General features: G+C 41.4%; 2 protein-coding genes across 2 annotated transcripts; both read left to right on the forward strand.

Moving 5' to 3' along the window:
* Nucleotides 1-1,260: 1,260 nt before the first annotated feature.
* On the forward strand, nt 1,261-3,495 carry EAF01_008007 (uncharacterized protein; the record flags this gene model as incomplete). Its single annotated transcript, XM_038916263.1, has 1 exon — nt 1,261-3,495. The coding sequence occupies one exon, from the start codon at nt 1,261-1,263 to the stop codon at nt 3,493-3,495; it is 2,235 nt and encodes a 744-aa protein (XP_038768734.1).
* Nucleotides 3,496-4,535: 1,040 nt separating this feature from the next.
* Nucleotides 4,536-10,431, forward strand: EAF01_008008 (uncharacterized protein). The gene is made up of 6 exons (XM_038916264.1): nt 4,536-5,528; nt 5,581-7,745; nt 7,808-8,070; nt 8,120-8,489; nt 8,584-9,307; nt 9,361-10,431. The coding sequence occupies exons 1-6, from the start codon at nt 5,267-5,269 to the stop codon at nt 10,188-10,190; spliced, it is 4,614 nt and encodes a 1,537-aa protein (XP_038768735.1). The 5' UTR covers nt 4,536-5,266; the 3' UTR covers nt 10,191-10,431.
* Nucleotides 10,432-18,962: the final 8,531 nt, after the last annotated feature.

Genomic DNA, 18,962 nt, shown 5'->3' on the forward strand with positions numbered 1-18,962 from the left:
AAAGATTTTATAAAAGTTTCAAATTGTATGTAATTCTCATACAAATTTAAAAATCGATATTTTGAAGTTTTAGATTTCAATATAAAAAATTCCTAAAAATCTGAAATTTTCAAAATAAATCAAAAATGATTTAAATTATATATATATAAATTTTCAATAAATTCTATTTATAAATAAGAAAGTTAAAAATTCCATTTTTGATATAAAAAGTAACCCAAAAGAGGAGTGGTTCGAAAATAGGATACCTGATTTAAAAAACAACAAGATGTACGGGTTGGCGGCCAGCGTTTACATGTTATAGGGTCGAGGGGCAGCTCTCTAGAGAAGCGCGCTTATATAAGCTGGATCAAAATTGCCCAGTTGTCGACCAAGCCGCTCGCAACTTCTTTGGATTGAACTAAAAGGAATCAAGACATACATTTTCGAGTGACGCATCTCCACCCGAACCTTTCCTGATTCCATTAGTAGCTAGTATACTAAGCTGTATAGAGGCATTTGACGGCGAAAGACATAAGTTGAAACTTTCGTCTTCTATGCTTTTGAACGACTGACTCTTTAGCCGAATTGTGGGGCTGAACAATTCTTCACCGAGTGCGAATATGGAAGTAAAGGGGATCACCACGAGGAGATTATCTATTAGTTGGATTAATCAGATGGGCGTTGCTCAGTCTGCCGATTACTGTATAAATACCGGGGCAGGCTGGAGCAGTTGTGCGAGTAGTCATCGTTCAATGAGTTGAGCCTCCACGCAACATGGCGTGCCACCACATACGCAATGCTAATATCCAGTGAGGTTCAAACAAAAGTCAAGCCTTTATCACATCCATATAAGATTGAGTTTAATCAGCAGGGTCGTGACCAATGATGTGGCCGTAAGCGCACTGAAGTCAGATGCTAAGCCTCACTAGGTCTATTCAACAGCCACAGCAAACACCAGGGTCCAATCGATTGACACCGTTTGACGGTATGCCTGTTGGGAAAGCAGAGCGACGAGATGTCCAAATGCCAACATATTCTTCAATATAAAATTCATCATCTCATGACTCAATTCCACATTACATCCTTTCTTATTACATTCTTACCTGAAAAAAATAAGCGTTGCTGCCTAGTTAGCGAGGTGAGGCCCTCCTTCTCGAAAACTGCTCGTGACTCAACGGTCATACAAATCAGTTCGAATTTCCTATTTCTTTACGATATCTACATACTTAGAGTCTTGCATTCCGACCAGACTGCGAGTACTCATCACAGTTCATCGCCAACATGAACAGTTCCGTTCCTCACAACACGATGGGGAATCCCGGACATCATCCAACTGAGGATAGCACTGGGCAGGCACCCTATGGCTATTCACAACCTCATATAATCGACATGTTTTTTCCGGGATTCTCACTCTTCTCAACTGCTCTGAAGAACTACACCGCCATCGACCTCAACATCTACATCCCTATGCTCATGATCCTGGGTATGCTAGTATTCTGTTGGCAATATCTCGAAGCATGGTTCTGGGTTGAGCTTGACGCTCATTTTATGTCAACTGCTGATGTTCGCATTGACGATGAAATGTATAACATGGTAATGGCATGGATATCTGAACAACCATTTGCGCAACGATCTCGTCATTTTGTCGCCAATACCAACCTGAACAGTCGTCTGTGGTTTATGTGGAACTTGAATGAGGATGATGAAGAGAAAGAGGAGGAGGATGATGACTTTGAGATCGACGAGGATGGAAATCCTGTTCCAAAGAAAGCATCCGAAAAGGAGAAGAGAGTCCGATTCACACCAAGCTTCGGAACTCATTACTTTTGGTACAAGAGGAGATTGTTGCAATTCAGACGTTCGCAGACTGCATCATTAAACCATTCGGCTGTGAGCGAAAGAGAGGAAATTTCAATTTCTTCCTTTGGTAGAAACCCTCGCATCCTCAAGGAGTTACTTGACGAGTGCCGCCAAGCCTTTATAAAAAACGATGAAAATAAAACTATTATCTACAGGGGCGGTGCCAAGGGAGGTGCCTTCAGTGAGCCGGGCTGGACTCGTCTCCTTTCCCGCACCTCTCGCCCTTTCTCTACGGTTGTTCTCGATGAAGTGGTAAAGCAAAATATCATTGCCGATATGAAAGATTACCTGCATCCATACACTAAGCGATGGTATTCTAACCGTGGTATTCCGTATCGTCGTGGATATTTACTCCATGGGCCACCTGGCACAGGAAAGAGTTCACTTAGTTTCGCAATCGCCGGATATTTCAAACTAAAGATCTATATCGTTTCTCTGAATTCCGGTTCGATGAATGAAGAAACCCTGAATATTCTCTTCGCTGAGCTTCCCAAGCAGTGTGTTGTACTTCTTGAAGATATCGATACAGCCGGGCTTACCCACACTCGTGACGACGAAGATGAGGAGAGTTTTGAATTCGATGAAGAAGCTGGTCCTAGATCTCCGTTGACCAAGGCAACCAAAGCTATGGAGGCTATGACAAAGAAGAATGGCGGCAAGGATCAGTCGGGTAAGGTCTCTTTGAGTGCATTGCTCAATGTGATTGATGGAGTTGCATCGCAAGAAGGAAGAATTCTCATCATGACCACAAATCACATCGAAAAGCTAGATGAGGCACTTATCAGGCCCGGCCGAGTCGACATGACTGTTCACTTTAATTTGGCTACTAGGGAAAACATGGAACAAATCTTCAAAAGTATCTACGCAACTCTCGAAGGAGACTATCCTGAGCTCAGAAGCTCTGAGAATGGATCCTCCAATGGCAGCAGCGTTAAATCAGGATCTTATAGAGGAAGAAGTCCGGGGAGTGCTGTCCCAGTCAACAAGCGGGGCATACACAAGAAGAAGCCTAGAAGTCCTTCGAAAGAAAGAAGAATACAGGCAGAATTGGATCGAATCATTGCGGCGGAAGAGGAGCAAAGAAGGATTGAGGATGAAGAGAGAATAGCAAAATTAGCAGAGCTCTTCAGTGAGAAGGTTCCCGAGGCAAAGTTTAGTCCAGCGGAAATTCAAGGATACTTGTTGAAGCATAAGAGAAATGCGGAAGATGCTGTTGAGGGAGCAGAGCAATGGGTTAAGGAGAGAGAGGAAGAGAAAGAGAGGGCGAAGATGAAGGAGAGTGAGGAAAGAGAGAAGAGAGAGAAGGAGAGAGAAAAGTTGGAAAAGGAAATTGAGAAACTGAAGAAGGAAATGGAGGCTGAAGAAGGCGATGGTGGTGAAGATGATGAGGATGAGGAAGGAGATTCTGAAAAGGTAGTGAAAGAAGTTGAAGCCATCAAGGAGCAGACCGAGATGGTCAAGAAAGAGGTCGAAGCTCTTGAAGATGAAGGCTTCGATGGAATGGAGAAGAACACCCAGAAGATGCAGAAGGCTGGAGTTAAGTTGAAGGATATCGAAATGGCAAGTGGGGAGAAAGCCACACATAAGTCCGATATGGAGATGGTTGAGTATGCAGAAACTGTATCTCAGACTGGTCCAGATGAGATGCTTGTCTAGGATGTTATTTCATTATGGGAATTGATATAGGATGGAAATCTTGAGAGAGAATGGGTATCGAAAGTGGCAGGTTGGGGGTTAGGGCACTAGCAGAGTTGTTTTTGGAGTTCTGCAGTTTGCTGTTGTCTGGTGGCATTGTTTGGGGTTAATTGGCAATGAATGGTAGCCAGATAAGTATGTGAGGGGACTTTGTTGAGATAATAGATATACAATCAAATTGGTGTTGTATCCATATACTTTTCACGTGCTTTGAAATGGTGAATAAATGAATAACGGGAATTTTCAAGGGCAGGGACGATGCAGCAACAGTCAATTTATTTTCTCCAATACAAATGGAAAGAAACCGAACAATCTTCAAGAAGTGCTCTCTGGATTTGTCAAGATTCTAATAAGCGTCGAAGTAACATGTGTCATCATACATATAATATAACATGTTTCCAACCAACGGATGATCCATTATTTGATCATTTTAGACGCTCGCTTGATAATTGTATGAGAGGGAGGGTGCAATATGGTGTGTATTTGTGTATCAGTGAAATCTCCCAGTACGGTAACCTTTGCCCTAAATGCGGGGGAAGAGAGCTAGAAGGGATTAAGTCGTGAATTGATAATGGTAGTGAAGAATATAGTGAATTAAGTGTATTAAATGTATTAGGTGTGGTATTAAGTGTATTGAGTGTATTGAGTGTATTGAGTGTATTGAGTGTATTGAGTGTATTGAGTGTATTGAGTGAGTGTATTAATATAGCAATGTTCATATAGAGATGATGGTATCGAGCATGTGATTGGATAAATTTGAGAAATAGAGAGAATATTGTGTTGATTTATTTGAAGAGAGGTTTGGAATTAGATACGACCACCAGGACCTAATGAATTGACTCTGTATTGAAATTGATCACAGTGTACGTACTAAAAAGTACCTAAAATCTATCTTCAGGCCATCCCGCTAATAAACTTACCTAACAAAAGAGCAATGCGGCAAGAACCTACCACCAATACCACCAATACCACCAATACTACCATTACTACCAATACCACCGCACCACCACTACCTACCTAGTACGTACCCTTTATATTTACTTCGAGGTTCAACAACAAGAAGAAGCAAAAAGGATTAAAAGTTTGTGCCTTTTATTGCATTTTCCACAAAGATCAGAATATCAAGTCTTTTCCTTCTTTGAAATATTTCACGACGATACGAATTCACAAATGATCCCAGTCATTCCTTTTTCCCATCTCACCTAAATAAAAAAATCACAACCCTCCCGCAGTTTTTCGGAATCATACAGTCGCATTACGGAAACTTCGATGCTTACGAACAATACATTGGATTCTTCTACCATCTACGACTCTAGAGCGGCAAAGGCTGCTCGCTTTCACGACGTCTTCCACAAAGAAAAGAAAGCTTTCTTCGCAGATCGTACCTGGCATAGAAACCGATAGAGGCCCTGATTTCCCCATATCGTCGGTGGAAGGTTGCGAATCACAATCCCCCACCGATCTGCCTTTATTCGACACTTCTGCCCAGGAAATTCACCGTGCAGAATCTCTACCTCCTCGTACCGTACCTTCAAATCGCCTACCTTCTTCCCTCTCCATTACCGGCGATCATATTCCTTCTGCTGCGAGTTCACCAACTGGGGCCTACGCGGATCTGTCTTTAGATAGCGATAAAGGCGGGGAATTCACCAGCAATAAAAATCGACGACGATTTCCTTCCGAGGCTTTCGAATCAGAGCAACGAGGAAAATCTCCACGGCATAGGGCGATCATGGGCGGTGCAGAAGATATGCCGCAGAGGTCGTCGTCGCCGTTAAAACGACCAGCTTCGGAACTAGAACCAGATGTACCGCTGTCAAGCCAAAAGGAAGATGTTGATATGGTTATGGTGCCAGACACACAAGAAGACTCAGAGACTGCTATTGCAGCTCCGACTGCAATTAGAGCAGTATCAATGGATATGCTGAGAGATGAATCTATGAAAGAAGATGGTGCTCAAGCGGCGCCCGCCACTGAGAACGTTGAAAGCATTGGTAACATCCACTTGTGTTGCTTGTGTATCGAAGTACTGACGTGCAAGTATAGATCCCAAAACAGAAATCCCACCCATCGACGTTCAGGTTGCGACTGTAACAAGTTTAATCAGAGCAGCGAGAGATGGGCCACTCACCGAAGGAGAAAAAACGTACCTAGTTTCGAGGAAGTGGCTTGAGAAAGTTACTTCGAATACCTCAGAGGCTCGAGCGAAAAGCAAGAAAGTGGTGGAAGAAAAAATCGGACCAGTCGATAATTCTAACATCATTCAGCAAATCATCCCTCAGCCTGGACGCGAGGACTTTGTTCAACTGAAGCATGGAATCGGGGAAGATTTGTTCGAATTGTTTCCAGGTGACGCATGGAATATGGTTCTGGAATGGCATGATATAATGACGGGCACGAAACCAATCGTTCGATTTGCACACAACACAAACCCTGACAAAGGACCTAATGCAATAGCGAATGTGGCTTACGAATATCATCCTCCAATCTTCCATATCCATCGTGTATGGTCCGAACTTGGCGATAAAGTCGATGCAGCCATGAGGTCTGCAAATCCGGATGCGCCTGTAGTTGTTGCGAGTAGATCCATGAGGATGCATGACTTTTTAAAACTCATCAAGGAGGTTGCGGGGATCCCCATCAAGCAAAAAATACGTCTTTGGAGAGTGCCAAGAACACTACCCGCCGCGGACCCAACCCTTTCAAGTGTTAGTGGTGCCGCTACTCCTCCTTCATCCAGACCTGGGACACCAGTAGTCGACACCAATGGAACGGCTCCTGAAGTACAAGATTCATGGAAGAAACTATTACTAGGTGTCGCAGAGTTCACCAAGGTAGAGAGAGATACGGGCAGAATGAAAGTTGATTTCGAGGATTCGACAGTGAACGATAACTACAATGGCAATCTGAATCTGGGTCAATTAGGGCTCGGGGATGATCAAGCAATCGTCATCGATGAACTTGTCGAGGGCAAAGATGGCTTTGTTTCGAACACGAGAGCCTCGCCAAATGGGAAAGCCAACGGTGTTGGGCGTAAAAACAACTCAAGCATCATTGTTAGCAGCCAAAATAATAGCGGTCGTAATAGCCCAGTACCATCGTCTGGATATAATCTTCGTTCTTTTAACCGAAAAACGAAAAATGGACGCACGCCAGGAACTGTTGGTCTTGGTAACCTTGGAAATACCTGTTACATGAACTCTGCTTTACAGTGTGTTCGAAGTGTGGAAGAGTTGACCAAGTATTTTGTGCACGATGTGTACAAGGAAGAAATCAACAGTGATAATCCTCTAGGTCACGGCGGTTGCGTTGCCAAGGCATATGCAGATCTTCTGAAAGAAATTTACAAGGAGCCTGCACCAGTTTCAGTCCAACCGCGGAACTTCAAGAATACTGTCAGTAGATTTGCCACGCAATTCTCAGGATATGGACAACAAGATTCTCAAGAATTTATTGGATTTTTGCTTGATGGTCTCCAAGAAGATCTCAGCAGAGTGAGAAAGAAGCCGTATATCGAGAAACCTGATTCAACTGACGAAATGATTGGAAACCCGGAAGCAATCAGAGAAATGGCCACCAAGGTCTGGGATATTACGAAGCAACGAGATGACTCGGTCATTGCAGACTTGTTTACTGGAATGTATAAATCTACCCTTGTCTGTCCACATTGTGATAAGGTCAGTATCACTTTTGATCCTTTTAACAACATGACTTTACAATTACCGATCGAAAACATATGGACCCGAAACGTCAATTTCTTTCCACTCAATGACAAACCAGTTTCCATAGTGGTTGAGATGGACAAGCATGCAAGCGTTGGGACACTGAAGCGTATCGTCAGCCAAAAGGTCGGAGTGCCGGCGGAGAGAATTTTCTCCTGTGAGGTTTACGAAGGGAAATTTTACAAGTGGTACCTTGATCATGAAGTTGCTTCGGAAGCCATCGAAGGCATTAAGGACATAGCCAACTTCTACGAGTTGGAGACAACACCTACAAATTTGCCCAAAGACTCGGGCAATAAGCAAAATGGTTTTAACAAGAATAACTCCGGAGACAACGAACATTTGCCCTGGGATTCTCCAGAGGCTGAAAAATTGCTCGTTCCAGTATTTCATCGTCGCCCCAAGCGTGAAAGATATGGCAAAAAACCTGCTTCGGGTTCGTGGGAACTCACAGTTACACCGCATTTCATAGTTCTTAGTTCGAGCGAGGTAAGCATTTCTCTCCAATTGCTATTAGACTTTTTTTTAATCAAATCATTGACAAATGACAGGCACGAAGCGAAGAAGCCATCAAGCGAAAGCTTTTAGAAAAGGTGGCCACATTCACCACATGGCCCAGTATCAATGAAGATTATGATCCTTCTAGCGCGTCTGACAGTATTGATCCAGACTTGGTTGTCACCACTGGCTCTGACGCAGACTCATCTGGAGACGGTAAATTTGTTGCTCAATCTTTGGACGGGGAAGATGAACTGGTCGACGTGGCCATGAAAGATTCCAATCCTGCACCTGATTCTACCGAGCAAAGTCCTAAGTGAGTCGACTCTTCTTGTTGCATGATATATCATACTAATTCTAGATAGTGCACCTCTGAAAGTCTTTAATAGTCGTCGGCCGAAATGGGTGGATCCAGCAGAGTTCCTTTCGCCCGAACTGCAGAATCTTTTTGAAATCTCTTACATCGTTGACTCAAAGGGAGGTATACCAACAGCTTGGGCTGTGAGCCTAGAGTCCACCAGGTATCCAAAGATATCTGAAAGGAACCCACAAGTACATCACGAAGATGACAATTCAAACGATTATGATGCTGTAGGCAGCACATCTGGATCTATCTCCAGTAAATCCAGTCGGGAAAGTAGCGATGATACCAACGGCTTCGCTCCGAGCAATACGAGGATGACTGAAGAATCCACGAGTGATGATGATATTCTGAAACCAATCTCTCCTCATAGAGTAAGTTGTTCAATATCAAAATTGTTGATAGCATGTTCTATCTTTTATGAAAAGCTTGGTTCTTAATTTCCAACTGATGCTAATCGGTAAATAGGCTCTTCCAGTACGACCGGCTGCGCCAAAGTCGGGCGCTAGGGTAGGTCCCAAGAACAAACGTCGCACACGTAACATGAAAACTTACTCAAAGAAGGGCAAATCAGTTGCACGAAAGCGACAGCAATCCGAAGTTGAGTCTGAACAAGATGCTCCTGATGATGGCCCTCTGATCCGTCTGGGTGAAGGAGTTGTTGTTGATTGGAACGAAGATGCATGGGAAACGTTATTTGGCAGTTACAACGATGGTGATCATTTCCGTGGCAGACCTACTTTTGATAATCCTCCTATTCTTGTCGATACATATCTCGACTCAAAGCGTCAAGCTCGTGAGTCGAGAAGAAAGCAAGGTATCACTCTCGAAGATTGTCTTGATGAATTCGGCAAGGAAGAAATTCTTTCTGAGATGGATACTTGGTATTGTCCTAGATGCAAAGAACATCGTAGAGCAAGTAAAAAGTTCGAAATTTGGAGAACGCCAGACATTCTTATCATGCATCTGAAACGTTTCAGCGCTAGTGGCTTTCAAAGGAATAAGCTTGTCGACCATGTTGACTTCCCGATTGAAGGATTGGACCTTTCATCACGAGTTATTGAAGCACAGGACGGCAAAGAAGAGATCTACGATTTGATAGCTGTTGATGACCATTATGGTGGTATGGGTGGAGGGCATTATACCGCTTTTGCGAAGAACTTCTCTGATCAAAAGTGGTATGAATATAATGGTATGATCTCTTCCCGAACTCAGCCAATACCAATCACTAACTAACTTCTCTAGATTCTTCGGTGTCAGAAACGAAAAATCTCAACAGCATGGTCACAAAGAACGCCTATCTTCTTTTCTACCGAAGACGTTCATCAGAGCCTCTTGGTGGTAAGGCTTTGCGTGATATTGTGAACTCTCTTGATAATGCTTATTCGGATGAGGAAGATTCGGGGGAAGGCAGACGCCTCGGCGAAAACTCCTCCCAGCATGGGTCGCCGAGCGCCTTGACAGGAGTCGGAGCAGCTCCCCATCGGCCAGAACTTGGTTCGGAGGATGGCGAGGCGATGACGACAGTAAATCTACAGGCTCTTGAGCGTGTTCCACTCGATGACGATGATAATCAAGGTGACGAAGCATTTTTCGGCAACCCTACATACCTACCTTCATATAGCGACGTCCAAGCAAGTACTGAGACTGACGAAGCTATAGACATATCAGATCAAAATAATGTTGCACCAAATCTTCATCAACAAACATGGGGGTTTCAAGCATTTAACCATAATTCTCCAACATTTGCTTCTGGTGCAGCTTCGGAAGCTGGCGAAGCTGGTAGTTTATATGGCAGCGATGGAATTGAACATGGCTCCAATCCAGATCAGGCTACTAAGGATGAGCGAGAGCTAGAGTTCAATATTGCCATGGTTGATGAAGACTATCAAGAGGAGAATTACATACCTGATACTGATGTCGAGGGTCCGAATCCCCTTGACGTGATGGCAATATCAAATGCTGTAAAGCAACGCAATCGAGAAGAACAACACAATTACGAAATCCCAGTTGATACCGCAGAAGATGAGGAACCCGCTACTGAAATACATGTTGAGGAGGGTGAAGGGGTTTAGAATTGATTAGGGTTCCTTCGATTTATCATATTTTCTCGTATGAGTGTAGTTCATCGAAAATAAAGGAGTATTGGTATTGATTGCTACTAGCAAAAGAGGGGTGGTGATGGGAGTGGAATGAGAGTTAACTCAATACAAATAAAGCATTGGTGGATTTGTACAAATGATGTGGTTATTAGACATGAAACTGAATATGCTGTTATGATATTTCATTTTTTTCTTGCTCTTATTGGCATATGATTTGATGAGGAGGGGAGGAGGGATGAAGAAGGTTGGAGGGGAGATGGCTGAGGGGAGCGGAGGGGGTGAGGTGAAGAGAGGTGGAGTAGAAGATATCCGATGTATAAATGTATGCAATGAAATGAAATGAAATGAAATGGAATGAAGTAAATATTGAATTTTTACCCTTTGTTTCCTGCTTTCTTGACTTGAATGGTTGACTGGGGGAGAGGATGTGGTGTGTGTCTGTGAGGTGTGGTTCATGAATGCATGGATGGATAGTGAATGGATAGGATGGATTGGGTGGATTGGGTGCAATGAGTCCTTTCTTTGTATTTTATTTTATTTTTATCCTATTTTAATTGATAAGCATATGAATTTGTGGAGATGTGAAGATGTGAAAATGTAAGGTGTTGAGAGAGGATATATATTCTTGAGATAGAGAGTTATGTGTTAAAAATGGTGAAGGGTAAATGTGGGATTGAGGTTGGGAATTGGATAGTGGGATGGGGTGGGATGGGGTGGGATGAGATGGGGTGTGAAAGGAATTGGGATTAGGGTTGAGGGGAAGGGATTGGGCTTGGGGGGGGATGGAAAGGGGAGCGGAGGGAGAGGAGGAAAGGAAAGGAAAGAAAGGAAGGAAGGAGAGGAAAGAATAAAGATGGAAATAGGAGGGGGAAGGATTGAAAATTAAAAATAATTAGAAAAAAGAGAATATAGAATAGAATAATAAAGGGAAATGTTTTTATGAAGGGGAAGAGGGGGAGAGAGTGAGATGGTGATTTTGAGATGTGAGGTGTGAGGTGTGAGGTTAGGTGTGATATGGAGTGGGATATGTGAGGGGTGATTGTTAATAGGTAGTTAGGAGGTGGTAGTTAGGAAGTAGTAGTTAGAAGTAGTAAATAATTAGAAAGGAGTAGTTATAAAGTAGTAGATAGTTAATAAATAGTTAATAAATAGTTAATAGATAGTTAATAGATAGTTAATAGATAGTTAATAGATAGTTAATAGATAGTTAATAGATAGTTAATAGATAGTTAATAGATAGTTAATAGGTAGTTAGGAAGTAGTAGTTGAAGTTAGTAAATAATTAGAAAGGAGTAGTTATAAAGTAGTAGATAGTTAATAAATAGTAATAAATAGTTAATAAATAGTAATAGATAGTTAATAGATAGTTAATAGATAGTTAATAGATAGTTAATAGATAGTTAATAGATAGTAATAGATAGTTAATATAGAAGTAAAGATATTTTTTAGAGTGAATAAGGAGGGGGCGAAGCGGGGGTTAGTTTTGAGAATGAGAATCTGAAATTTGGCAATTAAATAATAGGATTTTGAGATTAGAGGGTAGGCTGCGCAAAAATTATTCACATCCGCAGGTAATCTACAAGTAATCCGCCCTATGAATTACCCGTCAGAGATCCTACCCACTCTATAGATTATTTACAAAAGCAAATAATTATCCGCTCCATATAAATAACCCATAAATATATATCGATAATCTGTATGTATAAATTCTATATAATATTAATATAATTCTATATATCCTGTATAATATTAATGTAAAGATTAATATAAAATATAAAGATTTATTTTTCACTTAAATATAAAGCTATTCCCACATTTTTTTAGGTTTAAAAGTAATTTAAGTTTAGATTTAACAAATAATCTATAAATTATCTACAAATAATCTAAAAATATACAAATAAACGAATTATCTACAAGTATATAAATATTTGTGAATAATTTGTAGATAATTTACGGATTACCCGTTCAAATTTTTGAATTATTCGCTTTGTAAATCAACCACCCTACTTTCAGGCCATCCCTATTTTGAACCACTTTTTTATATCAAAAATCACTTTTTAATCTATTAATATCTTTATTAATATATAATCTAATTTAATAAAAATTTGAATATATATAATTTAAGTTATTTTAAGCTTATCTTGAAATTTTCAGATTTTTAGGAATTTTCTATATTGAGATTTAAAGTTTTAAAATATCAATTTTTAAATTTATATAGAAATCACATACAAATTTGAAACTTTTATAAAACCTTTAATAACTTTTTATTAATAACTATTAAAAGAAAACTATATACCTTTTTGAAAGTTTTGAACTTAAATCTATATAGAAATTAAAAAAAAAAATTAAAAAAAATTAATAAATATAGAGATATGTTCACAATAAAGGAGCAGGCCAGTGGAATGCATGTATTATTGACTATGTAGATTAATTGTACTAAGGTAAAATCTAACTACGAAGTGGAAGTGATATATGCACAGTAGCTTAGAGCACGTGCCACAACTTCCAACACTCCCCCAGAGAGCTTACTCTCTCAGCTTCAGTAGTTAGTTTCTTTAAAATTCCTTTTATACGCCCAATAACTGATTGCTTCGAAATTCGTTATTCCTTGATCGTAGGGTTACTGTTTTAATATGGTAGACCATCAAAATCCGATCGTATGCGAACAGACCTTAAGCTTATCTGTTATTCCACGTGATTTTCTTGAAATCATTAATTTTTTTTTTTTTTTTTTTTTTTTTTTTTTTGATAAATTCGACGTAAGATGAATCCAATGAATCTGATGAAATAGGTGAAATGGGTGGATTCAGTGATTTTGGTCGATTTGGTCAATTTGGTCGATTTAGTCGATTTTGGAGCACATACCACAACTTCCAATACTCTCCCAAAGAGCTTACTCTCTTTGAAACCCCAGCATGTTCTTGAATCTCTCAAATATCACCCTTGCGCATGGTTTTGTTAATCCATCTGCAGCCATATCACTTGTATTGACATAGCTGGTATTGACTAGATGTTTTTCTGTGAGATCTCGAATGAAGTGGTGACATATGTCAATATGCTTTGATCGCTCGTGTAGATGTGGGTTCTTGGTTAACGCTAGCGCTCCTTGGTTGTCTCCGAGCATTTGAACTCCGCTGTTGCTCCCGATATACTGTGGTCGCTCTAAGTCCCTCAAGAGTTGGGCTACCCATTGCCCTTGTTTGGTGAACATCGCCATGGAAATGTACTCAGCTTCTGTACTAGATGTAGCTACAGATGTCTGCTTCTTGCTTGCCCATGAGATTGGTCCACCATAGAACATTACTACCCCACCAGAGATGCTTTTTCGATCGGTTCTATCGCTTGCCCAGTCTGCGTCGGTGTATACTTTGATGGTGCGTTGTAGGAGGTCATATTCTTTGCAAATATCTGATTGAACTCCCCCAGGCCCAAAACGTAGTTTCTGTTTAATAGTTGACCTCAAATATCTCATAAGGTTTTTGAGTGCAACGCTGTGATGTTTGGCAGGGTTAGACATAGCTTGTGCTAATCTCCCGAGACCGAATGCGATGTCCGGTCTAGTGTAAACCATAGGGTGGATCGTACTGCCGATTGCTTGCTGGTATTCGTTTACATCAGTGAGCTCGTCGTCTGGGAGCGTTGGTCGTAGTTGGTTGTAATCCGAGATTGGTATCTTCCTTGGAGTGTGTTGACCATGGGAGATCCCGAATCGGGTAAGCATTGCATCCAGATACTCTTCTTGATCCATAGTTAACACTCTCTCTGATCTGTTACGAATGATGCGCACTCCTAAGATCTTACTAATCTCCCCCAGGTCTTTGGTGTTGAATCGAGCAGAAAGGTTGTGATAAAACCATTGAATATCTCGTTTTTGTGCAGCAGCAGTAACAATATCATCTACATACACTAGGAGAATTAGCTGGCGCGGGTGATTGGTGTATAAACACGGATCCGCAAGGCTTTGTACGAAACCCATCTTGGTTAACTCTCCTTTCAGAAGAAGGCTCCAATCTCTACCAGCTTGCTTTAGCCCATAAAGACTCCGAAGTGCATGTAGAACGCGGCCGCGACGAACATGAACACCTTGAGGGGGTGCTAAATAGATTTCTTCTTTCAAGTGTGATTCGGTGAACGCATTTTTGATATCGAAATGGGAACACTCGAGGTCCTCTCTTGCAACAATTGCAAGGAAAAGGCGAAGAGTATCGAGTCGAACAGTGGGGGCGAAGGTTTCGTTGTAATCTTTACCTAAAACTTGGCTGAACCCTCTAGCCACTAATCTGGCCTTGAATCGCTCTACCTTATTATCCTTCGTCTTAACAACAAATACCCATTTCGTTGAAACTAGATTGCTCCCTTGTGGTAAAATGAACTCTTCCCAAGTGCCATTCTTGACCAATGAGTCTACTTCTTCTTGAATTGCAGCTTGCCAGTCTTTCGCGTGCTTTTTGTCTGCCATTGCTTCTTTATATGTATTCGGTATCTTGATCCCGAGTATTTCCGTTGCTGGTAGAGCGGTCTCAGCTTCTGCTGGTGCATCTGCTAAAATAGTCAAGATCTTCGAAGCAATTTCATTATTCGTCTCCTGTTCGAATTGATGAATATTTGGAATGGCAATCATGGCGTGCTCAATTGATTCTGATCCTGGCTTATTTAAGGAAGCAAGTAAGGCCCGAATGATTTTGGAGTCTCTCTGTTCTTCTATATCGTCGTCATCGCTTCTCTTTCTCTTCCTAAGATTGTATCTCAAAGGTGGTGTGGAAGTAGATGCAGATGTAGATGCAGTAGGTGGTAAAGTTTCATTAGGTAGTGCAATATCAGGTAATACACTCTCAGGTAATGTACTCGAATTCGATGGTGTATGATCAAGTGGTAAAGTTATATCCTCAGGTGCCCTTGACTTCGGTGGTGTATGATCAGGTGGTGAAGTTATATCAGGTAAAGTAACATCACTTTCTTTGTTGTTTTCCCCTGCCGGTCTTGTTAAATCATCAGCCACTTGTCGGATATTTCCATATTCATCTTCATTAAAGCGTGGTATTTCAGTCTTTGTTCGTTTTGGTATTGGCAAGCGCACCTCTATCGAGTCTGTGATTATTTCATTTGGTGATATTGGTGGATCGACTGGAATAGACGATGATTCAGGGACATTCTTAGGTCTGCCGCGAGGCCTGCGATCAGGTTCTATATTCTTGGTACCTTGTGATCCAGCTACACAGTTTCTGAGTTTGAGATCCAGATCCCCTCCTTTGTAGCTTTCGTCGATTGTAACACGATAAGAGCGGTAAGTATAACCTAGCTCTGGTGAATAAACCTTTATATGCTTGGTGGTGTCTTTTGAGTATCCCAGGAATATCCCAACCCTTGCTGTGTCGCGAAGTTTATCATGCCTTTGTCCTTTTGGGATGGTTTTGGGGTTGATATAGGCGTAACATCGACTCCCCCAGACCTTGCATGTATCGATATCTGGTAATGTGCCTGTAAATGCTTCGAGTGGGCTTCGATCGATTCCATTTGCATCTGGGCCAATACTAGTGCGGTTTCGAATGTATACGTCGTGCTCGACAGCTTCGTCCCAAAATTCTAATGGTAAATGAGCTTCTTTCAACATTGCTCTCATGTCGGTTTCTGCGGTGCGTATATTGCGTTCAGCTGGACCATTTTGGTGAGACGATACAACCACTGTAACCTCTGATCGCACACCAGTCTTCCATTCCCGGACGGCTTGAAGAAGCTCTGGTGCATTGTCGGTTCTGGCAGCAATTACAGCTACTCCTGTAGCAAGTTCAATTTCTTGCTTCCAGGCTTTCAGTAAGGGTATTGCATCGCTCTTCTGTTTCAATAGGATGACCCAATTTACCCTTGTGGCGCTATCGATAATAAGGAGAAAGTATCTGTGCCCTCGAATGGTCCTTGGGAAAGGGCCAGCAACATCGAAATGGATCAATTCTAGCCTTTTGGATTTTCGTGCACTTAGTTGACTTGGGATTCTGTTAGTCATCTTTGTGAGAGCGCACACTTCACAGACATCAAGAGTTGAAGGGACCTTGATCGGTCTCTGGAGTGTAGTGACTTTGTGCAGATTCCTGATTTTGTCAGGGCCGAGATGATTGAAGCGTCTATGCCAGATAAGGTATCTTTCCTTCTCCGTCATGGTTAATTCTTCGACTTCCCCTTTTGTACCATCAATGATCTCTGCAGAGAGCGCAAAGAATGCAGAATCTTCGTATCCTGGTTTCACATGCGAGATGATATACATCCCATCTTTCATTGTTGCTTTGATGATCTTATTATTCTTATCGTTTTCTGGTGTGAAATACATCTTCTTGAGACTGAATGTACCCTTGAGTCCTGCCTCACAAATTCTCTTGGCTGAGAGCAGGTTGACCCCCAATCCAGGTACATATAGCACACCAGCTAATGATGTCCTTGTTCCATCCTTGCACACCATGTCCACTGTTCCTCGCTCATCCGAGTACATAGCTCCCCCACCAACCGTTATCCTTCGTCGCGGAGTACGAATTAGACTTCTGAATAGAGAACGTTGGTCAGACATGTGTGAAGTGGCGCCGGTATCAGCGTACCATTGCGATGGGGATGCCTTACTAATACTTTCTTTGGTGAGATGACAATGCTCAGAATCAGACTCACTATCGACGACACTTTCAGTAGCATCGGAGCTTGATTCGGCGATATGAGCCTTGTGCTCCCTGCGTTTTTTGTCTTTTCGCACTGGAGAGGTGGATTGTCTTCTCTTCTGTTTGTGCTTTGAATCGGATTTCAAGAGACGCTTGGCGCGACGGAGCTGGAAGCATTTTAGGACTGAGTGGCCAGGTTTGTCGCAGAGTTCGCAAGTGATGATGGATGTGTCGGTCTCCGAGCTTGTGCTAGCCTTACGCTGGCGATGAGGTGGGACATATTTCTTTCCTTTTGCAAGGTGTGCCGAGTCTCCAGAGGTCTGGATCTCTGCCTCTTTGACCTGTAGATGCTTGATCTTATCGTCAATGCTTAGAGTAGAACTGACGACACGGATCATATCAATGATGACTTTGTACTCATCAGGGAGAGACAAGGTCAGGCTTTGAAAGAGTGATTTATCTGTACACAAAGCACCGGCTGAAGCATCCGCAGATAAGAGCTTTCGTCGAAGATCCTTGAGCTTATCCCATGCACCTATAATAGTCATATCAGGGGTATCGTCGAAAGAGAAGGTCTTGATCTTGAGGAGGTACTCGTCTGCTGCGATATCATCGATTCTGGAGTATTTGACGGCTAGATAATCCCAAAGTTTCTTTGCTGTATCATATTCGTCCACTAAAGCCTCATCATCGTCAGATAATGAGCGACAGATGTAAGATAATGCACTAGCGTTGTCCTTAAGAAAGGTGGCCTTTTTGTCGATATTGAGTCGAATCTTTGTAGTGGTACTGCCGCTGCCGCTGGAGACTTGAAGTTCTTCGAAATCCTGGATTAAGTTGTCGGCTGCTGCAATCCGTGCATATTCATGCAATGTCTTTTCGCATGTATAGAACCAACCTTTTCCTCGAAGTTGAATTCTTATTTGACGAGTCCAGCGTTCGTGATTCTCTTGAGTGAGAGGAGGGATGCGCTTGGAGTAATCCTTGGATCCAGTGTCTTCGTTCATTTTGAAGGTTCTGCAAGTAGAAAGCTTGCGTCGATGACCTAGGCGTGATTGATGGTGGAATGAAAGAGTGGAAGAGGAACTGTTTAAGACTGCGCTGTCCCGATTGGGATGTACTAGTGTTTGAAGGGAGAAATTCTCTTCAAGGCGGGGTAATTAAGAATAGTGAATTTTGATTTGTAGATAATGATTTTTGAAGTGATATCGAACACTATGTAGCAGGTGATGCTCTTCAGCGTTAAGCTGGAATGAATGGTCTTTTCAGTAATAACTCGTAGTTTTCTTACTTGAGGAAAAGGCGCGATGTAAGTGGTTACTTCGCTGTCGCTGCTCAGCAATCTGTTTGCTGTGCGCACCTCGTATGTTGACGTCGCGTTGCGTAGGAGCTTCTCGTCGTCAACCTCTCCTTTGGCAACGTAAGCTATTCAAAGAGCTTTCGGCCTTAGTCTTACTGCAGAGCTACCGGGCTCATAACCTGTTCACAATAAAGGAGCAGGCCAGTGGAATGCATGTATTATTGACTATGTAGATTAATTGTACTAAGGTAAAATCTAACTACGAAGTGGAAGTGATATATGCACAGTAGCTTAGAGCACGTGCCACAACTTCCAACAAGATATAATATATAATAAGTTTAGAATAGTATAAATAATTCCTATAATTTTGAGAATATTCTTTTAAATATTTATTTATAGGAAATTTTTTTTTGAATCTTTCAAAATAAATATGTTATAAATTTATAATAAAATTTTATAATTTATTTTTAATAATTTTTAATAAAAAGTTATTAAGGATTTTATAAAAGTTTTAAATTTATATGTAATTTCTATACAAATTTAAAAATCGATATTTTAAAGCTTTAAATCTCAATATAGAAAATTCCTAAAAATCTGAAATTTTCAAGGTAAGCTAAAAATGATCTAAATTATATATATATAAATTTTCAATAAATTCTATTTATAAATAAGAAAGTTAAAAATTCCATTTTTGATATAAAAAGTGACCTAAAAGGAGGGTGGTCCGAAAGTAGGGTACCCGACTTAGTGGGTAACCTGTGGATTATTTGTAAAGATTATTATCTGCTCTGCGGGTACCCGTTGCGC

Source organism: Botrytis porri, assembly GCF_014898465.1.
Source record: "Botrytis porri strain MUCL 3234 chromosome Unknown BPOR_010, whole genome shotgun sequence".
NCBI lineage: Eukaryota > Fungi > Ascomycota > Leotiomycetes > Helotiales > Sclerotiniaceae > Botrytis > Botrytis porri.

Bases quoted from the DNA above. Each gene is read 5' to 3' on its own strand.
- EAF01_008008 (XM_038916264.1), top strand. From the start codon at position 5,267: ATGGGCGGTGCAGAAGATATGCCGCAGAGGTCGTCGTCGCCGTTAAAA. The intron at 5,529-5,580 runs GTAACATCCACT...GTGCAAGTATAG, and splicing joins TGAGAACGTTGAAAGCATTG to ATCCCAAAACAGAAATCCCA. The intron at 9,308-9,360 runs GTATGATCTCTT...TAACTTCTCTAG, and splicing joins AAAGTGGTATGAATATAATG to ATTCTTCGGTGTCAGAAACG.